The sequence below is a fragment of the Schistocerca nitens genome, chromosome 3, assembly GCF_023898315.1.
Source record: "Schistocerca nitens isolate TAMUIC-IGC-003100 chromosome 3, iqSchNite1.1, whole genome shotgun sequence".
Classification (NCBI taxonomy): Eukaryota; Metazoa; Arthropoda; class Insecta; order Orthoptera; family Acrididae; genus Schistocerca; species Schistocerca nitens.
Window position 1 is genome coordinate 875,652,963 of NC_064616.1, and position 22,955 is coordinate 875,675,917.

Consider the following 22,955-nt stretch of genomic DNA (forward strand, 5'->3'; position numbering starts at 1 on the left):
ACGAAATGGACATATTGAGCATGTGCTGAGTTAGAACAAATCTCCATGGACGGCTCTTCATTGTAGTATATGTTCCTTTCAGATTGTATTGACAATAAAGTTTATATTAAGAAACAAAATGGTAACACATTTCGTGCGCCACCCCGTAGAACTAACTTTGGCCCATGATCCAACCACGTGGTGGTTACTTTACAGTTCGTTGTTTTGAAGCCTGAATAAATAACTGCTAGGATTTTATTTCAGTAGTACATGAATGGGAAGTTCAGTTTCTTTTAATAACCGCCTTACGCACATTTTTATGGTCGCTATCGAGATTGGGTTTGCAGATGTAGTATATTTGAGTACAAACCGTCTGAGATCCCGTCATCAGCTCCTGTGTCCCAGCATCTGGTACATGCTTAAGTACAGTAATTTAGTGGGAATCTACGAGTGGATGTTTCGATTTGGAACCCATGCATAATTATCGCTTCCTCTCACCGACCAGTATTGTGCAAGGTTAAATGAAACAATGGTCTGTTTGTCTGAATTCAGCTTAAGGAATCACTTTCATCATATATATTTCTTTGTGCATTGAAAATTAATTGAGAGAAAGTAAACTCTTACCATGTTAAGTTTGGTTTTTCTTTGAAACAATAAAACAGTTCAAATTAAATGAAACCAGTTTCGATGCTTATTAAGCCAAATCACTTCTTTCTCCATTGTGTCCACCCTATATGCAACTTAAAAGCAGTATTTGTTGCGATATGATGTGTAAAATAAATGATAGAAGGAGCTGATTACCTGTATTAACACTCTACCGTCCGCACGTCTCGTAGACTTATATTTGCTTGGCGCCGGCAGCGCTAATTCGGATTACTTGGCTTGTAGCCGGCCGTTCTTGACATTATCAGGAGATTATAAATTGTTAAGTTTTACAAAACTCATCGTTAGTTCTCATAAGTTCATAACCCTGTTTCCCTACTTTCATAAAATTTCGAAGATATTCATACGTAAATAAAAACAAAATTTGTTTGTTTCATACATTTGTTTATTTTCATTGTCTTTGGTACTTCGTATTTCTCTTTCGTATGATATGCAGCAAAACAGTCTCCAAGATGTAACGCAACTCCACAAGACTCGCACATTAAGATTGTTGTTCTTTTTTTTTGGAACATACATGGCAGTTCCTTCGTTTTCGTTTATTCGTTTCGGAAATATGTATTAGCTGGTGTTGCTTTATGTGACCGGATCATGATGTGACGTACACGATGTAGTGGCAGCCCCTCAGGTTTTGCCCAGAAGCAGCTATATGGTCTTTTATCCACGAATCAGACACTTTCAGTATAAATTCGTGGAATCGGAGACTCTTGTGGTCTGTATTGAAATATTGCTATGTACGGAACGCATTAAATAACACGCAATTAAAGAGGTACATGCAAACCTTCTTTGACCATTTTATAGTTTTTCTGTGTATAGGGTAATAACTGAAATATTGGTCTGCCCGATCCAATCCTTTCATGTATTTGTTGTAGTCTAATACACTTTCAGGTTTTTTTTATTGTGTCATTGGTTTTTCTACATCTTCTTTGAGTGTCAATCAAAGTGGCATTCATTGTGTATTGTAGAGATCATTTGTATTGTTTTAGTTTTCGAAGCTCTCCATACCTTTGTGAGTACTTCACATTTCCGTTGAGGACAAGCTTCAAACACAGTGATTTTTGCGCGCTTTAATTTTTGCGGAAATCCTCTATTTTGCCGTATCGTTCCACAATCTCGAACTTTCTTTTCAAATAACTTCTCTGCAACTTCTACACTGTTATGATTATTATCCATGTAGAAGTGATGCCAATTTCCACAAGAAGGCGTCAATAGTTCCATCACTGTTTTTGCTAATGGCTGTCCAGCATCGGAATATATCTTGAATGAGGAAATGTATCCCGTATACGAATCACACAGCATCCGAATGAGTGTACCATATTTCGTAATTTTCGACGGATTGTAAACTTTAAAATTTAACTGTCCGCGCCACGGTATCATCGTTTTGAGAAATAGCGGTGTGTCTATCAACGGATTCGTTGACCAATAGTCAGTGATCCTTGCTTTTCTTACAATTCCCATAAGGATAGCAAGCCCAAACCATTTTCTAAGTTCGGGTCCAGTAACGTCGACAGATTTGACATTTTTTTTTATATCCAGTTTCCTTCTATTGCAATTTTTACTGTAGTACTTGTTGGTTTCGCTGCTAATAGATTCAAATAGATCGTTCCCTATATATAATTCTACGATATCCTCGACGCTCTGTGAATCTTTGGGAAATACGTTTGGACCCGGAGATCCTTCAAATTTATTATTGATCCTCGGTAAATCAAAGTCTGACCACTGTGCGCTGTCTTCATCTTATGATTCATCCGAATCAGTTGGCAACCGTAGCGTTCGCCGAATACTTCTTGGACGTATTTCACTATCTTCCGACGATTCTGCCTCACTTCCATTTTTTTATATTCAGTGTCATCTTCACAATCGGCCAAGTCGTCGGAACGTCAGACAAGACGTCCGCGCATTCATCGTAAATAATCTTATCGTCTCTCTTGTCTGCCATGATGAAACGGCACACATGCTTATAAAAGCAAAAAACTTGTTGACGTGTGTAACTTATTGTTACCTAAATAAAACACCAACAGAATGCAAAAGATACTTCAGTGTAGTCGCGAACCACTGAGCGATACTATACTCACGACAGCACTGTGTTGTCGCCGGCCACTGAGCGATACTATGCACACACCAGCACTGTGGTGTCGCCGGCCGTTGACGCTATTTAACGCACGACACGACTGTGGTGTCGCCAGACGGCATAATGTTAACTAGGGATCTCCCACGTTTATGACGCCACTTACACAAATCCTTACATGCCCCTATTTATTAGTGCAGACCGCCATCTACATTATTAATTGCATAATTAAATAATTTGTTAATACTCATTTCACTTTTTTTCAGGCCAATTCTTTGGTCTCTGGGCTAAAAACTTTGTAGGGTATGTGTAGAAAGTGACGTTGGTATACGAAGATGCAAAGCGAGCGACCTCAGACGGTATTAGGCAACAAATACAGGGTAGTCCATTGATAGAGACCAGGCCAAATATCTCACGAAATAAGCGTCAAACGAAAAAACTACAAATAACGAAACTCGTCTAGCTTGAAGGGGGAAACCAGTTGGCGCTATGGCTGGCCCGCTAGATGGCGCTGCCATAAGTCAAACGGATATCAACTGCGTTTTTCTAAATAGGAACCCCCATTTTTATTACATATTCGTGTAGTACGTAAAGAAATATGAATGCTTTAGTTGGGCCACAATAATAGTCACTAACGTATAAGTTAACGTATAAGTTCCCCCATGAACCATGGACCTTGCCGTTGGTGGGGAGGCTTGCGTGCCTCAGCGATACAGATGGCCGTACCGTAGGTGCAACCACAACGGAGGGGTATCTGTTGAGAGGCCAGACAAACATGTGGTTCCTGAAGAGGGGCAGCAGCCTTTTCAGTAGTTGCAGGGGCAACAGTCTGGATGATTGACTGATCTGGCCTTGTAACATTAACCAAAACGGCCTTGCTGTGCTGGTACTGCGAACGGCTGAAAGCAAGGGGAAACTACAGCCGTAATTTTTCCCGAGGACATGCAGCTTTACTGTATGATTAAATCATGATGGCGTCCTCTTGGGTAAAATATTCCGGAGGTAAAATAGTCCCCCATTCGGATCTCCGGGCGGGGACTACTCAGGAGGACGTCGTTATCAGGAGAAAGAAAACTGGTATTCTACGGATCGGAGCGTGGAATGTCAGATCCCTTAATCGGGCAGGTAGGTTAGAAAATTTAAAAAGGGAAATGGATAGGTTAAAGTTAGATATAGTGGGAATTAGTGAAGTTCGGTGGCAGGAGGAACAAGACTTTTGGTCAGGTGATTACAGGGTTATAAATACAAAATCAAATAGGGGTAATGCAGGAGTAGGTTTAATAATGAATAAAAAAATAGGAGTGCGGGTTAGCTGCTACAAACAGCATAGTGAACGCATTATTGTGGCCAAGATAGACACAAAGCCCATGCCTACTACAGTAGTACAAGTTTATATGCCATCTAGCTCTGCAGATGATGAAGAAATTGATGAAATGTATGACGAGATAAAAGAAATTATTCAGGTAGTGAAGGGAGATGAAAATTTAATAGTCATGGGTGACTGGAATTCGTCAGTAGGAAAAGGGAGAGAAGGAAACATAGTAGGTGAATATGGATTGGGGGGAAGAAATGAAAGAGGAAGCCGCCTTGTAGAATTTTGCACAGAGCATAACTTAATCATAACTAACACTTGGTTCAAGAATCATAAAAGAAGGTTGTATACCTGGAAGAATCCTGGAGATACTAATAGGTATCAGATAGATTATATAATGGTAAGACAGAGATTTAGGAACCAGGTTTTAAATTGTAAGACATTTCCAGGGGCAGATGTGGATTCTGACCACAATCTATTGGTTATGAACTGCAGATTGAAACTGAAGAAACTGCAAAAAGGTGGGAATTTAAGGAGATGGGACCTGGATAAACTGAAAGAACCAGAGGTTGTAGAGAGTTTCAGGGAGAGCATAAGGGAACAATTGACAGGAATGGGGGAAAGAAATACAGTAGAAGAAGAATGGGTAGCTCTGAGGGATGAAGTAGTGAAGGCAGCAGAGGATCAAGTAGGTAAAAAGACGAGGGCTAATAGAAATCCTTGGGTAACAGAAGAAATATTGAATTTAATTGATGAAAGGAGAAAATATAAAAATGCAGTAAATGAAGCAGGCCAAAGGGAATACAAACGTCTCAAAAATGAGATCGACAGAAAGTGCAAAATGGCTAAGCAGGGATGGCTAGAGGACAAATGTAAGGATTTAGAGGCTTGTCTCACTAGGGGTAAGATAGATACTGCCTACAGGAAAATTAAAGAGACCTTTGGAGAGAAGAGAACCACTTGTATGAATATCAAGAGCTCAGATGGCAACCCAGTTCTAAGCAAAGAAGGGAAGGCAGAAAGGTAGAAGGAGTATATAGAGGGTTTATACAAGGGCGATGTACTTGAGGACAGTATTATGGAAGTGGAAGAGGATGTAGATGAAGATGAAATGGGAGATAAGATACTGCGTGAAGAGTTTGACAGAGCACTGAAAGACCTGAGTCGAAACAAGGCCCCGGGAGTAGACAACATTCCATTAGAACTACTGATGGCCTTGGGAGAGCCAGTCATGACAAAACTCTACCGTCTGGTGAGCAAGATGTATGAGACTGGCGAAATACCCACAGACTTCAAGAAGAATATAATAATTCCAATACCAAAGAAAGCAGGTGTTGACAGATGTGAAAATTACCGAACTATCAGTTTAATAAGTCACAGCTGCAAAATACTAACGCGAATTCTTTACAGACGAATGGAAAAACTGGTAGAAGCGGACCTCGGGGAAGATCAGTTTGGATTCCGTAGAAATGTTGGAACACGTGAGGCAATACTAACCTTACGACTTATCTTAGAAGAAAGATTAAGAAAAGGCAAACCTACGTTTCTAGCATTTGTAGACTTAGAGAAAGCTTTTGACAACGTTAACTGGAATACTCTCTTTCAAATTCTGAAGGTAGCAGGGGTAAAATACAGGGAGCCAAAGGCTATTTACAATTTGTACAGAAACCAGATGGCAGTTATAAGAGTCGAGGGGCATGAAAGGGAAGCAGTGGTTGGGAAAGGAGTGAGACAGGGTTGTAGCCTCTCCCCGATGTTATTCAATCTGTATATTGAGCAAGCAGTAAAGGAAACAAAAGAAAAATTCGGAGTAGGTATTAAAATTCATGGAGAAGAAGTAAAAACTTTGAGGTTCGCCGATGATATTGTAATTCTGTCAGAGACAGCAAAGGACTTGGAAGAGCAGTTGAACGGAATGGACAGTGTCTTGAAAGGAGGATATAAGATGAACATCAACAAAAGCAAAACGAGGATAATGGAATGTAGTCAAATTAAATCGGGTGATGCTGAGGGGATTAGATTAGGAAATGAGACACTTAAAGTAGTAAAGGAGTTTTGCTATTTAGGGAGTAAAATAACTGATGATGGTCGAAGTAGAGAGGATGTAAAATGTAGACTGGCAATGGCAAGGAAATCGTTTCTGAAGAAGAGAAATTTGTTAACATCGAGTATAGATTTAAGTGTCAGGAAGTCGTTTCTGAAAGTATTTGTATGGAGTGTAGCCATGTATGGAAGTGAAACATGGACGATAACCAGTTTGGACAAGAAGAGAATAGAAGCTTTCGAAATGTGGTGCTACAGAAGAATGCTGAAGATAAGGTGGGTAGATCACGTAACTAATGAGGAGGTATTGAATAGGATTAGGGAGAAGAGAAGTTTGTGGCACAACTTGACTAGAAGAAGGGATCGGTTGGTAGGACATGTTTTGAGGCATCAAGGGATCACAAATTTAGCATTGGAGGGCAGCGTGGAGGGTAAAAATCGTAGAGGGAGACCAAGAGATGAATACACTAAGCAGATTCAGAAGGATGTAGGTTGCAGTAGGTACTGGGAGATGAAGATTCTTGCACAGGATAGAGTAGCATGGAGAGCTGCATCAAACCAGTCTCAGGACTGAAGACCACAACAACAACAACAACGTATAAGTACGTGGTATCACGTAACATTCCGCCAGTGCGGACGGTATTTGCTTCGTAATACATTGCCCGTGTTAAAACGGACCGTTTACCAATTGTGGAAAAGGTCGATAATTGTATGGCTCTTGTGATCAAAATACCCAACGGGCGTGTGCTATGTATGTTGCTCGGTATCCTGGACGACATCATCCAAGTGTCCGGACCGTTCGCCGGATAGTTACGTTGTTTAAGGAAACAGGATGTGTTCAGCCACATGTGAATCGTCAACGACGACCTGCAACAAATGATGATGCCCAAGTAGGTGTTTTAGCTGCTGTCGCGGCTAATCCGCACATCAGTAACAGACAAATTGCGCGAGAATCGGGAATCTCAAAAACGTCGGTGTTGAGAATTGCACCCGTACCATATTTCTATGCACCAGGAATTGCATGGCGACAACTCTGAACGTCTTGTACAGTTCTGCCACTGGGCACAAGAGAAATTACGGGACAGATTTTTTGCACGCGTTCCATTTAGCGACGAAGCGTCATCCACCAACAGCGGTAACGTAAACCGGCATAATATGCAATATCGGGCAACGGAAAATCCACGATGGCTGCAACAAGTGGAACATCAGCGACCTCCGCGGGTTAATGTATGGTGTGGCATTATGGGACGAAGGATAATTGGCCCCCATTTTATCGATGGCAATCTAAATGGTGCAAGGTATGTTGATTTCCTACGTAATGTTCTACCGATGTTACTACAAGATGTTTCACTGCATGACAGAATGGTGATTTACTTCCAACGTGATGGATGTCCGGCACATAGCTCGCGTGCGGTTGAAGCGGTATTGATAGGTGGATTGGTCGTCGAAGCACCATACCATGGCCCGCACGTTCACCGTATCGGACATCCCCGGATTTCTTTCTGTGGGGAAAGTTGAAGGATATTTGCTATCGTGATCCACCGACAACGCCCTACAACATGCGTCAGCGCATTGTCAATGCATGTGCGAACATTACGGAAGGCGAACTACTCGCTGGTGAGAGGAATGTCGTTACACGTATTGCCAAATGCATTGAGGTTGACGGACATCATTTTGAGCATTTATTGCATTAATGTGGTATTTACAGGTAATCACGCTGTAACAGCATACGTTCTCAGAAATGGTAAGTTAACAAAGGTACATGTATCACATTGGAACAACCGAAATAAAATGTTCAAATGCACCTACGTTCTTTATTTTAATTTAAAAAACTTACCTATTACCAACTGTTCGTCTAAAATTGTGAGCCATATGTTCGTGACTATTACAGCGCCATCTATTACAAAGCGAAAAATGTTGTCCAACTAAAACATTCATATTTCTTTACGTACTACACGAATACGAGGTGTGGCTAGAAAAAAACCGGACTAGTACTGGTGAAACAATAAAACGAATGCAATAAGGCTGAAAGTCGCGTGGCCTGTCACGTGACTCTCGCTCCGCCTACTGCTCGAGTTTCATCTGCCTCCTGCACTCAGTCTGCCCGTGGCGTCTGTTTTAAGTAGTTGACGTTTTGTCTGTGCGTCGGAAAATGTTGAGTGTACAGAAAGAACAGCGTGTTAACATCAAATTTTGTTTCAAATAGGAAAATCTGCAAGTGATATGTTTGTAATGTTACAACAAGTGTACGGCGATGATTGTTTATCGCGAACACAAGTGTTTGAGTGGTTTAAACGATTTAAAGATGGCCGCGAAGACACCAGTGATGACACTCGCACTGGCAGACCATTGTCAGCAAAAACTGATGCAAACATTGAAAAAATCGGTAAACTTGTTCGACAATATCGCCGTTTAACAATCAGAGCAGTGTCTGAGTTAACAGGAGTTGACAAGGAAAGTGTTAGGCAGATTCTTCATGAAAGTTTCAACATGAACAAAGTGTGTTCAAAAATGGTTCCAAAGTGTCACACAATTGAACAGAAGGAACGCCGAAGAATGATTTGTTCTGACATCCTGGAAAACATTGAAAGTGATCCCACCTTCTTACAAAATGTTATTACTTGCGATGAATCGTGGTTTTTTACTTACGATCCCGAAACTAAACGCCAATCGATGCATGGGAAAACTCCTGGTTCTCCACGACAAAAAAAAGCACGAGTGTCAAAATCGAAATTCAAGGCAATGATGATTGTTTTTTTTTGACATCAAAGGGATTGTGCACATTGATTGGGTACCAGAGGGACAAACAGTGAATCAGCATTACTACATTAGCGTCCTGGCTACCCTACGTGAGCGAGTACGGAGAAAACGGAACGATTTGTGGAGAAAAAAGTCATGGATCCTTCACCAAGACAATGCCCCAGCTCACAGTGCGTTGTCAGTGAAGACGTTTTTGGCAAAACACAACATTCCCATCTTAGATCATCCACCCTACTCACATGATTTGGCCCCCTGTGACTTTTTTCTTTTCCCTAAAGTCAAGTCAGCTTTGAAAGGAACTAGATTTGAGACTGTTGAAGCAGTAAAAGAAAAAGCGACGGAAGTAATGTATGGACTTACCGAAAATGATCTGCAGCATTGCTATGAACAGTGGAAAATTCGTATGGAGCGGTGTAGAGACCGAGGAGGAGAGTACATTGAAGGAGATAACATGAAATTGTAAATAATTGTAAATAAATGTTTTTTCCAGCATCAGTCCGGTTTTTTTCTAGCCGCACCTCGTATGTAACAGAAAATGGGCGTTCCTATTTGAAAAAAACGCAGTTGATATCCGTTTGACCTATGGCAGCGCCCTCTAGCGGGCCAACCATAGCGCCATCTGGTTTCCCCCTTCAAGCTAGACAAGTTTCGTTCTTTGTAGTTTTTTCGTTTGACGCTTATTTCGTGAGGTATTTGGCCCGGTCACGAGGAATGGACCATCCTGTATAGTAAATATCGCAGATTTAAGCAGGCAGTTAGCAGGTACAGCAACCTTTCATGTGACGACCCTGCCAGGATAATGTTGCAACCCTTAAATTTCATGAACTATTTTAAAGGGAATGTAGGAGATAATTATTGAAACTGCTATAAAGCAAGAATTAGAAATAAATTTGGCAGTTTAATACTGCAGGATATTTAAATCATTAGATGGTACATTCTCTTTTGTACACAGCATGTTAACAAATTTGTGTGTGTTGTGCCATACAAGATTTCTGTGGTACTGAAAAGTGAAGCTACATCGTTCTAAATTAACGATCACCAATCTGTAACTCATGGGTTTGAATTTAACTACGAACATATTCTTTGTGATAAGTGTCATCCTATTACAGATACTATGCTGTTGTTTGTGAACTGACCCACGTCATCAACAGAGGATAAAAAGATTAACATAGTATATTAATGACGATGACAAATGGCATATTTCTCTGACTTTCACTCAGACTACAGCTCCTCCTCCCTCAACTTCGTTTCAACCTGGTCGCATACTCATTGAGGTCGTCCATTTCTTGAAGATTGGTAATACTTCGTACCTGCTTATACAGTGATATCAAAATGATATGTTGATGTTACATGCATATCTACAGAGCTTACCTTAGGAACAAAAACCAGGCATAAGGTTCCTGTAGTGCAGAAAATAATGAATACTGAAATTATGATGAAAGAAGCATCCTGTTTATCTGAGAGAACGAAGGAGATTGCAGCTCCCATGATACACATTATGACGACATTGTACACGCTCATCCCAACATACTTGGAATCATTGAGCGCTGGTATGCTGACGTGTCGGGTTTCCCACGCAAGAAATGCTCCAAATATCTGAAAGAAGATGAGAAATTAAAGTAGATTACTGCATGAAGAAGCCACTCATTAAATTATATGTATAATTGTTGCCTCATACCACATACGACCCATCAGTAATTAATGTAATGGACAAGTGGGGTAATTAGAACAGATCTGTATATTTTTGTGGAAATTTTGACTTCCTTTGAATGAAAACGCCTGGTTATTTCATTCAGTACACGTAAACTGACAATACAAAATTTCTAACACATCTAAAACGTTTGGTAGCACTCAACGATACTCAGGAAAGCCTTGATCGCAGCTTTTATCTTTATTTTATGTCATTGGGATTGTACCTTGTCACGAATTATCATTTTACATCATCAAAAAGTGAGGTGAATAGCAAGAATATTATGATGGGCGTTAACAGATTTGTGGAATGGAATTCTAAATATAGTAAAAGGAAAAAGTATATTAGTTTTATGAAAAGCTGAGAAGTAACTTACGTATTAATTTAAATTATAATATTTTTAGTTTTGTATTTCAGAAGAAAAAATGTTATTGCCTATAAGGAAATTAATGTCTTATAACCTGTTGTGGAACATCTCAATAATTTATTTTTTTCTGTTATTACAACAGAATTTTCTTGTGTTGTATGACTTCGGAAATAATTTACTAGTTTATACTACTTTTGAGTTTTGATACGATAAAATCGTTATTTGTGCTCTTCACTTTTAGATTAATTATGAATGTCTCGTAATGTCTTGGCTGCCAGAAAATATATTGGGTTGGTACATAAGTTCGTCGCGTTTTCCCATAAGTTTAATAAACACAACAGATACACATAACGGAGATTTTAGTCGTCAGTAATATATTCTCTTTCACTATCTATCACAGTTTGCCAACGCTGGCGAAGCTCTTCAATTTCTCTACTGTACAAACCTGTACAAACCATGTGGTTTTGAGACGAAGAACTCGTCGAGCCACGTTCGGAGCGCATTTTCATCTGGGAAGGTTGTTTCTTGAAGGCTGTTCAACAGAGAGCGGGAAAGGTGTGAATCTGAGGGCGTAAGATTAGGTGAATAAGGTGGGTGCGGAATGACTTCCCAGTTGAACTCCTGTGTAGCGTTTTTTATCAGTCTAGCAGAATGCGAACTGGCGTTATCGTGGAGCAGCATCACTTCGCGAAGTTTTCCTGGTCGTTGGTCTTGGATTGAGTCCGCAATACCCCTCCTTTGTTGTCAGTAAACGCGAGAAGTGAAACTTCCTGGCAGATTAAAACTGCGTGCCGGACCGAAACTCGAACTCGGGACCTTTGCCTTTCGCGGGCAGTTGCTCTACCAACTGAGCTACCCAAGCACGGCTCACGACCCGTCCTCACAGCTTTAATTCCGCCAGGACCTCGTCTCCTACCTTTCAAACTTTACAGAAGCTCTCCTGCGAAGAGCAACTGCCCGCGAAAGGCAAAGGTCCCGAGTTCGAGTCTCGGTGCGGCACACGGTTTTAATCTGCCAAGAAGTTTCATATCAGCGCACACTCCGCTGCAGAGTGAAAATCTCATTCAGGAAACATCCCCCAGGCTGTGGCTAAGCAATGTCTCCGCAATATCCTTTCTTTCAGGAGTGCTAGGTCTGCTAGGTTCGCAGGAGAGCTTCTGTAAAGTTTGGAAGGTAGCAGACGAGGTACTGGCGGAATTACAGCTCTGAGTACGGGTCATGAGTCGTGCCTGGGTAGCTCAGTTGGTAGAGCAACTGCCCGCGAAAGGCAAAGGTCCCGAGTTCGAGTCTCGGTCCGGCACACAGTTTTAATCTGCCAGGAAGTTTCATATCAGCGCACACTCCGCTGCAGAGTGAAAATCTCATTCTGGAAACGCGAGAAGTGATGATTATACCTCGGGGAAGTAATTCGAGTACACCACACCGTCGATGTTCCACAAGATATTTAACATTACCTTTCGTGGATGCGCGAAGGTCTTGTACAGGAAGTTCCTGCTTTGTTTGGGCTCGACCATACCTTTCTTTTGCTTACGTTAGCATAAAGATACTATTCTCATCACCAATAACGATACAGCATAGGAAAATGGTTCAAATGGCTCAGAGCACTATGGGACTTAACAGCTGTGGTCATCAGTCCCCTAGAACTTAGAACTACTTAAACCTAACTAACCTAAGGACATCACCCACATCCATGCCCGAGGCAGGATTCGAACCTGCGACCGTAGCAGTCGCGCGGTTCCGGACTGGGCGCCTAGAACCGCTAGACCATCGCGGCCGGCTACAGCATAGGAATGGTTGGTGTTGTTCACGAGCGAATTGTTTACGGGTAAGAGACACATATGGCCACCCGCTCGTTTTTGTGATTTTGGCTTAGAGCATGCGGTAGCCGTACGCCAGATTTTTGAATCTTCCCCATTGCATGCATATGTCGCAAGATGTTGGAATGATCACATTTGCCAGTTCTCGAGTACACTGGTGAGGATAATTGTGGATTAATGCATTTAATCGCTCCTCATCAAACCCCGAAGGTCTCCCTGGACATGGAGAATCACTAATATCAAAACAATCCTTCTTAAAACAGGAAACCATTTTTTTTGCCGTGCTCTGTCCAATGACATTACCCCCATACATGGCGCAAGTGTTTCTGGCTGCCTCCGCTGCTGTCATTCCCATATTGAACTCAAACAGAAGAATGTTTCGGAAATGTTCCGACTTCTCCGTTTGGCGCTCCATTTTGTAACGTCCACAGCTCCACTTGCTAACACCAAATGACACAATGACAATATCTGAATTCAAATAGCAACAGTGACCTACAAATAAAAATGACAATCGATAAATAGACGTATAGCAACCGGAATACCAGAATGCAAAACAAAAACTCTACGAACTTATGCACTAATCTAATACACTCCTGGAAATGGAAAAAAGAACACATTGACACCGGTGTGTCAGACCCACCATACTTGCTCCGGACACTGCGAGAGGGCTGTACAAGCAATGATCACACGCACGGCACAGCGGACACACCAGGAACCGCGGTGTTGGCCGTCGAATGGCGCTAGCTGCGCAGCATTTGTGCACCGCCGCCGTCAGTGTCAGCCAGTTTGCCGTGGCATACGGAGCTCCATCGCAGTCTTTAACACTGGTAGCATGCCGCGACAGCGTGGACGTGAACCGTATGTGCAGTTGACGGACTTTGAGCGAGGGCGTATAGTGGGCATGCGGGAGGCCGGGTGGACGTACCGCCGAATTGCTCAACACGTGGGGCGTGAGGTCTCCACAGTACATCGATGTTGTCACCAGTGGTCGGCGGAAGGTGCACGTGCCCGTCGACCTGGGACCGGACCGCAGCGCCGCACGGATGCACGCCAAGACCGTAGGATCCTACGCAGTGCCGTAGGGGACCGCACCGCCACTTCCCAGCAAATTAGGGACACTGTTGCTCCTGGGGTATCGGCGAGGACCATTCGCAACCGTCTCCATGAAGCTGGGCTACGGTCCCGCACACCGTTAGGCCGTCTTCCGCTCACGCCCCAACATCGTGCAGCCCGCCTCCAGTGGTGTCGCGACAGGCGTGAATGGAGGGACGAATGGAGACGTGTCGTCTTCAGCGATGAGAGTCGCTTCTGCCTTGGTGCCAATGATGGTCGTATGCGTGTTTGGCGCCGTGCAGGTGAGCGCCACAATCAGGACTGCATACGACCGAGGCACACAGGGCCAACACCCGGCATCATGGTGTGGGGAGCGATCTCCTACACTGGCCGTACACCACTGGTGATCGTCGAGGGGACACTGAATAGTGCACGGTACATCCAAACCGTCATCGAACCCATCGTTCTACCATTCCTAGACCGGCAAGGGAACTTGCTGTTCCAACAGGACAATGCACGTCCGCATGTATCCCGTGCCACCCAACGTGCTCTAGAAGGTGTAAGTCAACTACCCTGGCCAGCAAGATCTCCGGATCTGTCCCCCATTGAGCATGTTTGGGACTGGATGAAGCGTCGTCTCACGCGGTCTGCACGTCCGGCACGAACGCTGGTCCAACTGAGGCGCCAGGTGGAAATGGCATGGCAAGCCGTTCCACAGGACTACATCGAGCATCTCTACGATCGTCTCCATGGGAGAATAGCAGCCTGTATTGCTGCGAAAGGTGGGTATACACTGTACTAGTGCCGACATTGTGCATGCTCTGTTGCCTGTGTCTATGTGCCTGTGGTTCTGTCAGTGTGATCATGTGATGTATCTGACCCCAGGAATGTGTCAATAAAGTTTCCCCTTCCTGGGACAATGAATTCACGGTGTTCTTATTTCAATTTCCCGGAGTGTATATGGCAACTACACAAACGTTTCTGAAGTTTAAATTACCAAAAGGATACATGTGACAGGGGTGAACAGTATGTAGCAAATAAAGTGTTTAATAGTACGTAACTGACTGGGATTGACGATCTACACTTGATCGCTGCCTTTGAAAGTTCAGAATGATGTGAATCCCTCGCGCGCTAAACCAGGAGCGTCTAGACGCTATGGCACACAATTAAAAACGGACTCTACATGTTCCAGCAGAATCTTCTGCCACCTCCGGTTACAACGAGTCCATAAAGCATCAACAGTCTGTTGTGTTGTGGAAAATATTTATGCTCACGTATTTTGACGTTTTATAGAACGAAAATCTCCTGTACATAAATGAACATACACTACTGGCCATTAAAATTGCTACACCACGAAGATGACGTGCTACAGACGCGAAATTTAACCGACTGGAAGAAGATGCTGTGATATGCAAATGATTAGCTTTTCAGACCACTCACACAAGGTTGGTGCCGGTGGCGACACCTACAACGTGCTGACATGAGGAAAGTTTCCAACCGATTTCTCCTACACAAACAGCAGTTGACCGGCGTTGCCTGGTGAAACGTTGTTGTGATGCCTCGTGTAAGGAGGAGAAATGCGTACCATCACGTTTCCGACTTTGATAAAGGTCGGTTTGTAGCCTATCACGATTGCGATTTATCGTATCGCGACATTGCTGCTCGTGTTGGTCGAGATCCAGTGGCTGTTAGCACAATATGGAATCGGTGGGTTCAGGAGGGTAATACGGAACGCCGTGCTGGATCCCAACGGCGTCATACCATTAGCAGTCGAGATGACAGGCATCTTATCCGCATGGCTGTAACGGTTCGTGCAGCCACGTCTCGAACCCTGAGTCAACAGATGGGGACCTTTGCAGGACAACAACCATCTACACGAACAGTTCGACGACGTTTGCAGCAGCATGGACTATCAGCTCGGAGACCATGGATGCGGTTATCCTTAACGCTGCATCACAGACAGGAGCGCCTGCGATGGTGTACTCAACGATGAACCTGGGTGCACGAATGGCAAAACGTAATTTTTTCGGATGAATCCAGGTTATGTTTACAGCATCTTGATAGTCACATCATTGTTTGGCGACATCGCAGTGAACGCACATTGGAAGCGTGTATTCGTCATCGCCATACTGGCGTAACACCCGGCGTGATAGTATGGGGTGCCATTGGTTACACGTCTCGGTTACCTCTTGTTCGCATTGACGGCACTTTGAACAGTGGTCGTTACATTTCAGATGTGTTACGATTCGTGGCTCTACCCTACATTAGATCCCTGCGAAACCCTACATTTCAGCAGGATAATGCACGCCCGCATGTTGCAGGTCCTGTACAGGCCTTTCTGGATACAGAAAATGTTCGACTGCTGCCCTGACCAGCACATTCTCCAGATCTCTCACCAATTGAAAACGTCAGGTCAATGGTGGCCGAGCACCTGTCTCGTCACAATACGCCAGTCACTACTGTTGATGAACTGTGGTATCGTGTTGAAGCTGCACGGGCAGCTGTACCTATACGAGATCTGTTTGACTCAATGCCCAGGCGTATCAAGGCCGTTATTACGGCCAGAGGTGGTTGTTCTGGGTACTGATTTCTCAGGATCTATGCACCCAAATTGTGTGAAAATGTAATCACATGTCAGTTCTAGTATAATATATTTGTCCAATGAATACCCGTTTATCATCTGCATTTCTTCTTGGTGTAGCAATTTTAATGGCCAGTAGTGTTGTTCCGTAAATAGATATTTTCCGAAACTCATCTCGCCCTTTTCGTCCACTAGAACGAAGTGACGTACAAGTTGCTACTAGCCATATACCAGACTTGTTCGAAGGGCAACATGTTAGGACAACATGCAAGCGAGATGAGCAGTAGTACTCACCATTCTTAAAAACATGGCCTGCTGCTTGTTGCCGGACATTGCCCTGGCGAAATAAGACTTCCGAGGTTACCTGACTAATGGACAGCCTCTCCAAATATTTGTTGATAGAAAAAAGAATTTTTCACCATTTTAGCAGTCGATAGAACAACGAACGTTATTGTAGGATTGAAAGAAAGAAAAACAAAAGTAAGAAAGCTCAGGTCATTCCCGTTTCCAAGAAGGGCCGTCGGAGACAGGCGTATACGAGGGCGTGCTAAAATTAGCACCTCCGAATTTTTTATGTGAAAGCTCTTAAAGTTTTTTAAATGAAGCAAACGTTATTAACATTGTACATCTTTATTCTGAATGTCTACATATTTATTTTCCAACATAGTAATCTGGCAAGTTCTTCCAACGAGGGATCAATTTGTTGATATCGTCACCGCAGACGGAGCTACAACCTTACCTCTGCATCACTATCAATGGAAGGTCCTCGAAGGCATTCTTTAAGTTTTGGAAACAGATGAAAATCGGATGGGGCCAAGTTGGGAGTGTATGGTGAACGATCGATTACAAAGAACCCAAGGCATCGGATTGCTGCAGATGTTGCAGCACTCGTGTGTGGTCTGGCATTGTCATTCTAAAGGAGTGGGTGCTCCATGTGTGCCCGAATTCTTCGAACTAGAAACTCGATTACAGCACGCTGTTTCTCACGCCTGACATAGTTACGTTACACACCGCCATGTTACACGCTACAATTCGGAACCCTCTAGCGGCAGAAGGCTGCAGATATATAGACACGAAGAATAAGGATGTAAAATGTTAATAACGTTTGTTTCATCTAAAAAGCTTTAAGAGTTTTTACATAAAAAATTCGGAGGCATTACTTTCCAGCAAGCCCTCGTAATTATAGGCCTATTGCGTTGACGTTCGTCTGTTGCAGGGTTATGAAAAGTGTTTTATACTCACACATTATGACATTTTTAGAGAACGAAATCTCTTGTGTAAAAATGAACACGGGTTCCGTGAGTAGATATCTTCCGAAACTCTGGTCGCTCTGTTCGTCTGCTAGATTTAATGCACCGTAAACAACGGCGTCCAGCCTACTGCGCAGTGTTTCTGCACTTTTAGAATGCATTCGATACAGTTCTACGGAGACGTTTAGTGGACAAAACACGAGCTTACGGAGTACTGGGCCACATCTTATTATTGCATTCATGACTTATTGCTGTCTATTATCTCTTGAAATGATCTGTTAGATGACGTTGTAGCTCCGTAAGGCTGTTTCCAAACGACGTCGTTGACTGTAGGAAAGTTGCAACGCCAGAAGACCAGCGATACGCATGAAGACCTGCAGAGGGTCGACGATGGGTGTAGCTACTAGCAACTGATACAACTGTTCGATTACACTACTGGAAATAAATCACTGCAAACAGTACGTACTGTACATTACCTCGGAGTACCCCCACGGACCATCCTAAAGTGGAATGAGCACACAAAAATATTTGACAAGCAGATTCCACGACGAGATTCATTTGGAGAGTAGAACGGAAATACAGTTAATTTACGAAAGAATTGGCTTGCACTTGTATGACCAATTCTTGAGTATTACTCGTCAGTCTGGGACCACTATCAAGTTGGATTAATAGGAGAGATAAAGGAGATCTAATGAAGAATGTAGACGTAGAGGTAGCGGTTGTCATCCCGATTCGAGACTGCATATTATATCCTACGCCACTCCAAATGATTACTCTTCGTGTTTCTGAACTTCTGTGTTAACTGCGCAGGTGGCCTGATTGCTGGAACAGCGTATGGCATTGTTGGCAGAGAGACCCCTAGGGGTAGGTTCAGCCGCTTAATTGGAAAAGCCACCAACTCTCCTCCCCTTTCCGGCCAAATATTGGCTATGAAACTTGAGCGCCACCGCAGAAGTGTGCGTTAGCGATTTCGACTACGTGGGCGAGTACCACGGTAGTGTATCGGTCCGTGTGCGACATCGCACGGTACCTGTTTGTTCCACAAAGCCGGGTGCGAAAATGCGATTTTTCAGGGAGTCATATCTCGGGTTCTATTGATCACAGAGATGAGAGGTCAAGTATTATTGATAGCCCTTGGCCTAGCGACCATTTATATACCTGTCGGAAGAACTGTCATACTGTAGGTTTCCTACAGTATAGGGTCAAAATTAAAGCATTACACACCTCCTCCACCTCAGGAAAAGCAACTCGGTTGGTTCTTTTGTATTATTTGTAGCCTGGAGAGGGCCTTAGGCAGCTTATAAAACCATCATTTGTTCATGGTTCCTGAGAAAACCCCGAAAACCCATGATTTTTGAGTACCAGAAGTACCAATTGTGGAGATGGCGACTTCTATAATTTCTATTCCTGGTAAATCGCCGAAATTTTTACCATTTGTTCTTAAGATGATATTCTCGGGGAACTTCCAAACTTTTTCCGGCATCAATATCCATTACCTAGATAAAGAGGTTCAAATTTACCGCACTTATGCAGAAAACCGCAAAAACAGGTTTACAACCTTTTTTGCACCGTAGTCCGAAATTATCTAAATAACTAACCATTGCAAAGGGCTCAAATTTTAATTGGACATTCTCTAAACATTCACCACAAGCTCCACTTTTTGTTTTCGAAAATCTGTATCTGTTACCACGACGCGCTCCGAAAACCATGATTTTAGGGTACCAAAAGTACCATTTGTAGGGATGGCCACTTGTATAATTTTTATTCGTGGCAACTCGACGAAATTGTTACCAAACGTTCTTAAGTTGATGCTCAAGGGGCATGGTGAAACTTTTTTCCATATCATTACCCATTACTGAGGTCCAGAGGTACAAAATTACCGTAATTACCCTCGTAAAATGTACAAGCAATATCCATGTGAAGCGTTAATCTAGTTGTAAATGGTGTGGTGAACACATGGCAAGGATTATAGCGTCGCCGTAAGGGTCCTGATATCACTAAGCTATGTTTTTAGTCAGTACTTTTTCACCATAAAGCTGTATCACTCGCTGTCTCTGTATAAAGGGCACTTCACATCTATAAAAATATGCCCAAAGTAGTACGGCAGTAAAAAGAAAATGGACTAAAAAGGTCTCAACATGCCTGAAAAGAACTTAAAATTACTGCAAAAAAGATGTAAAACTGGAAAGACTGGAAATCCAATAAAATATTTCGAATAACATTTTTACTCTTTTACGTTAGAAAACATCAGCCGGGCGTTTTCGAGGATTGCGATCGTTGAGGAAACTATGCGGAAAATATGTAAAGCAAATGATTTTGTGTTACCCTTACGTTATGCATACTTATTTGTTTTTTATACACTGAAGCGCCAAAGAAATTGGTTTAGGCATACGTATTCAAGTACAGAGATCTGTAAACAGGGAGAATTAGGCGCTGCGGTCGGCAACGCCTATGTAAGACAACAAGGGTCTGGCGCATTTGTTAGATCGGTTACTGCTGCTAAAATGGCAAGTTATCAAGATTTAAATGAGTTTGAACGTGGTATCATAGTTGGCGTATGAGCGATGTGATACACCATCTCCGAGGTAGCGATGAAGTGGGGATTTTCCTGAACAACCATTTCACGAGTGTACCGTGAATATTAGGAATCCGGTAAAACATCAGATTTACGACATTGCTGCGGCCGGAGAAACATCTTGCATGAACGGGGCCAACAATAGCTGAATAGAATCGTTCAAAGTGACAGAAGTGCAACCCTTCCGCAAACTGCTGCAGATTGCAATGGGGGGCCATCAACAAGTGTCAGCGTGCAAACCATTCAATGAAAACATCAACGATATGGGCTTTCGGAGCCAAGGCCCACTCATGTACCCTTGATGACTGCACAACACAAAGCTTTACTCCTTGCCTGGGCCCGTCAACAATGACATTGGACTGTTGATGACTGGAAACATGTTGCCTGGTCGGGCGAGTCCCGTTTCAAATTGTATCGAGTGGATGAACCTGTAAGGGTATGGAGACAACCTCATGAATCCATGGAACCAGCATGTCACCAGAGGGCTGTTCAAGCTGGTGGAGACTCTGTAATGATGTACGTCGTGTGCAGATGGAGTGATATGAGGCCCCTAATACGTCTAGGTACGACTCTGACAGGTGACACATTCGTAAGCATCTTGTCTGATCACCTGCATCCATTCATGTCCATTGTGCATTCCAACGGACTTCGGCAACTCCAGCAGGACAATGCGACACCCCACACGTCCAGAATTGCTACAGAGTGGCTCCAGTAATACTCTTCTGAGCATAAACACTTCGGCTGGCCACCAGACTCCCCAGACATGAATATTATTGATCATATGTGAGATGCTTTGCAACGTGCTGTTCAGAAGAGATCTCCATCTCCTCGTCTCTTACGGATTTATGGACAGCCCTGCAGGATTCATGGTGTCAGTTCCCTCCAGCACTATTTCAGAGGTTAGTTGAGTCCATGCCACGTCGTGTTGCGGCACTTCTGCGTGGTCGCGGGGGCCCTACACGATATTAGGCAGGTATATCAGTTTCTTTGGCTTTTCAGTGTATGTGTCAAAGTATATAAATGTGTCGAAGTACACGAATAAACTGTCAAAACTTTACTGACCTGTGAAATTCGTTTTATACCGTATAAGCAGCACATCCTGCTGTGTCAGGTCAGAGAATGGAGCCACCGGAAAATGCTCCTGTCGGAGCACAAAAAAGCGAATATATTCCTCTTTAAAAGACTGGCTCAGTCCTCATTCTGCCTTCATCGCCAAAAATTTCGGCATGCGAACATATTCGCTCTTTTTGGTGCTGAAAGAGAATTGCAGAGAGACAGTGGCGGTGTAAGAGGGATGAGAGAGTGCCTGTGAGAGAGAAAGAGAGAAGAGATATTGATGATCAGTGACAATAAAAGAGAAAGAGAGATGGATGGAGGTAGAAACAGTGAAAGCAAAACACAGAGGAGATAGTGGAAATGAGAAATATAGATGAGTGGAGATCATATATAAGTCTGGGGGGCTGGACCTTCCCAGACTTGCGAACTTAAACATTTAGGTATTTTGAACCGAAACGTGGGTAGAAGGGAAAAAGTAAGTCTGACCGCTCCGAATTTTTGAGCTATGGTGGAGACAGTGTCTGCGGAAAAGAAAGACAAAAGGAGGCAGTGTAAGTGAGAGAGGAGAGAGTGGCAATGGGATATACTGTAAATCAATGGGAGAAAAAAAAAAGAGTCAGTAGGAAGAGACAGATACAGACAGTGGCTGTGAGGGAGACATGCTGCGTATGGAGGCCTAACTACAAAGAGAGATTGAGTGCAAGAATTTAGAATGTTTTGTGTTAAAAGAGCGCGAATATCTTTACTTGCCAAAATATTTGGTGAGAAGGCAGAATAAGGACTGAGCCAGTCGGTTCCCACTTTTCTGTCAGAGTTGTTTAAAGAGGGACATATTAGTCTTTTTTGTACTGCAACAGGAGCAATTTTCCGCTGATTTAACACATAAACAGCCATCAGTGTAAGAGACACTCAAGCGGCGCTCATCGAAACACAGTAGGTCGCCACTCGGTATATCAGCAACAGTGTTCATCTGCCTATTGCAGTATGATGCACGTGTGGTTTCTGGCGATGCTACTTGATGTACTGGTTTCAATGCCACCAGCAGAAGACACCGAACCTTCGAAGAAGAAAGGTCCACATCCTTTTCAGTGTATCTCTTTTGTACCACCACTGTGGACGAAGCATTATGGTACACTACGGCCAGTTATATAATATGACGGTTATATCGTTCTTTGCTTTTGTATCGTGATCCCGTGTCCGATTTGTGCTACATGCAGCATTATTCTGTCCATTGGGTCACATACACATATCACTGACGTAGCTGCATGGCCAGCACGAGTCGAAGTGTTAAGACAAATGCCTGTTGCGGAGATCCACCCACGTGCTGGTATTGAACCTTTTTGACGTCGACAAAGCATACTGGCATTTCAAGTTTTCACTTCGACTGAGCTTTCGATAATGGTGATCTTTCCACACTCACACAAGAGAAAATGCTACTGAACCTAAGGGTACGCCATCTATCTGTAGTCTTAATAACTGATTTATGGTGTAGTGTTCTGCACATCCTCTGAGTTTGGATACAACAGTGACCATTCTTTGGGCGTTTTAATTTTCACTAACGTTAGTGTATCAGGAAGTATACCTAGATAATTTCAATTATTGGGTCGCTGGAGCCTATCGACACGGAACGCCGGCTTTGAACTGTCGGACTGTTGTATTGTGTGACGTCAAACGTGCAGAAACTGTGCTAGAACAGCATACTGATAATATTTATTTTGCTTTTACATTTTTTTTCGAATGTAGG

The 22,955-nt window shown here is 43.2% G+C and overlaps 1 protein-coding gene across 1 annotated transcript in view; it reads right to left on the reverse strand.

Annotated features, from left to right (window-relative positions):
- The window catches only part of LOC126249461 (gamma-aminobutyric acid type B receptor subunit 2), a 370,961-nt gene that overhangs the window by 179,358 nt on the left and 168,648 nt on the right, over positions 1-22,955 (reverse strand). Inside the window, exon 10 of the mRNA XM_049951115.1 lies at positions 10,194-10,418. Coding sequence (XP_049807072.1) covers positions 10,194-10,418 — 225 coding nt within the window. The remainder of the gene's footprint in view (positions 1-10,193; positions 10,419-22,955) is intronic.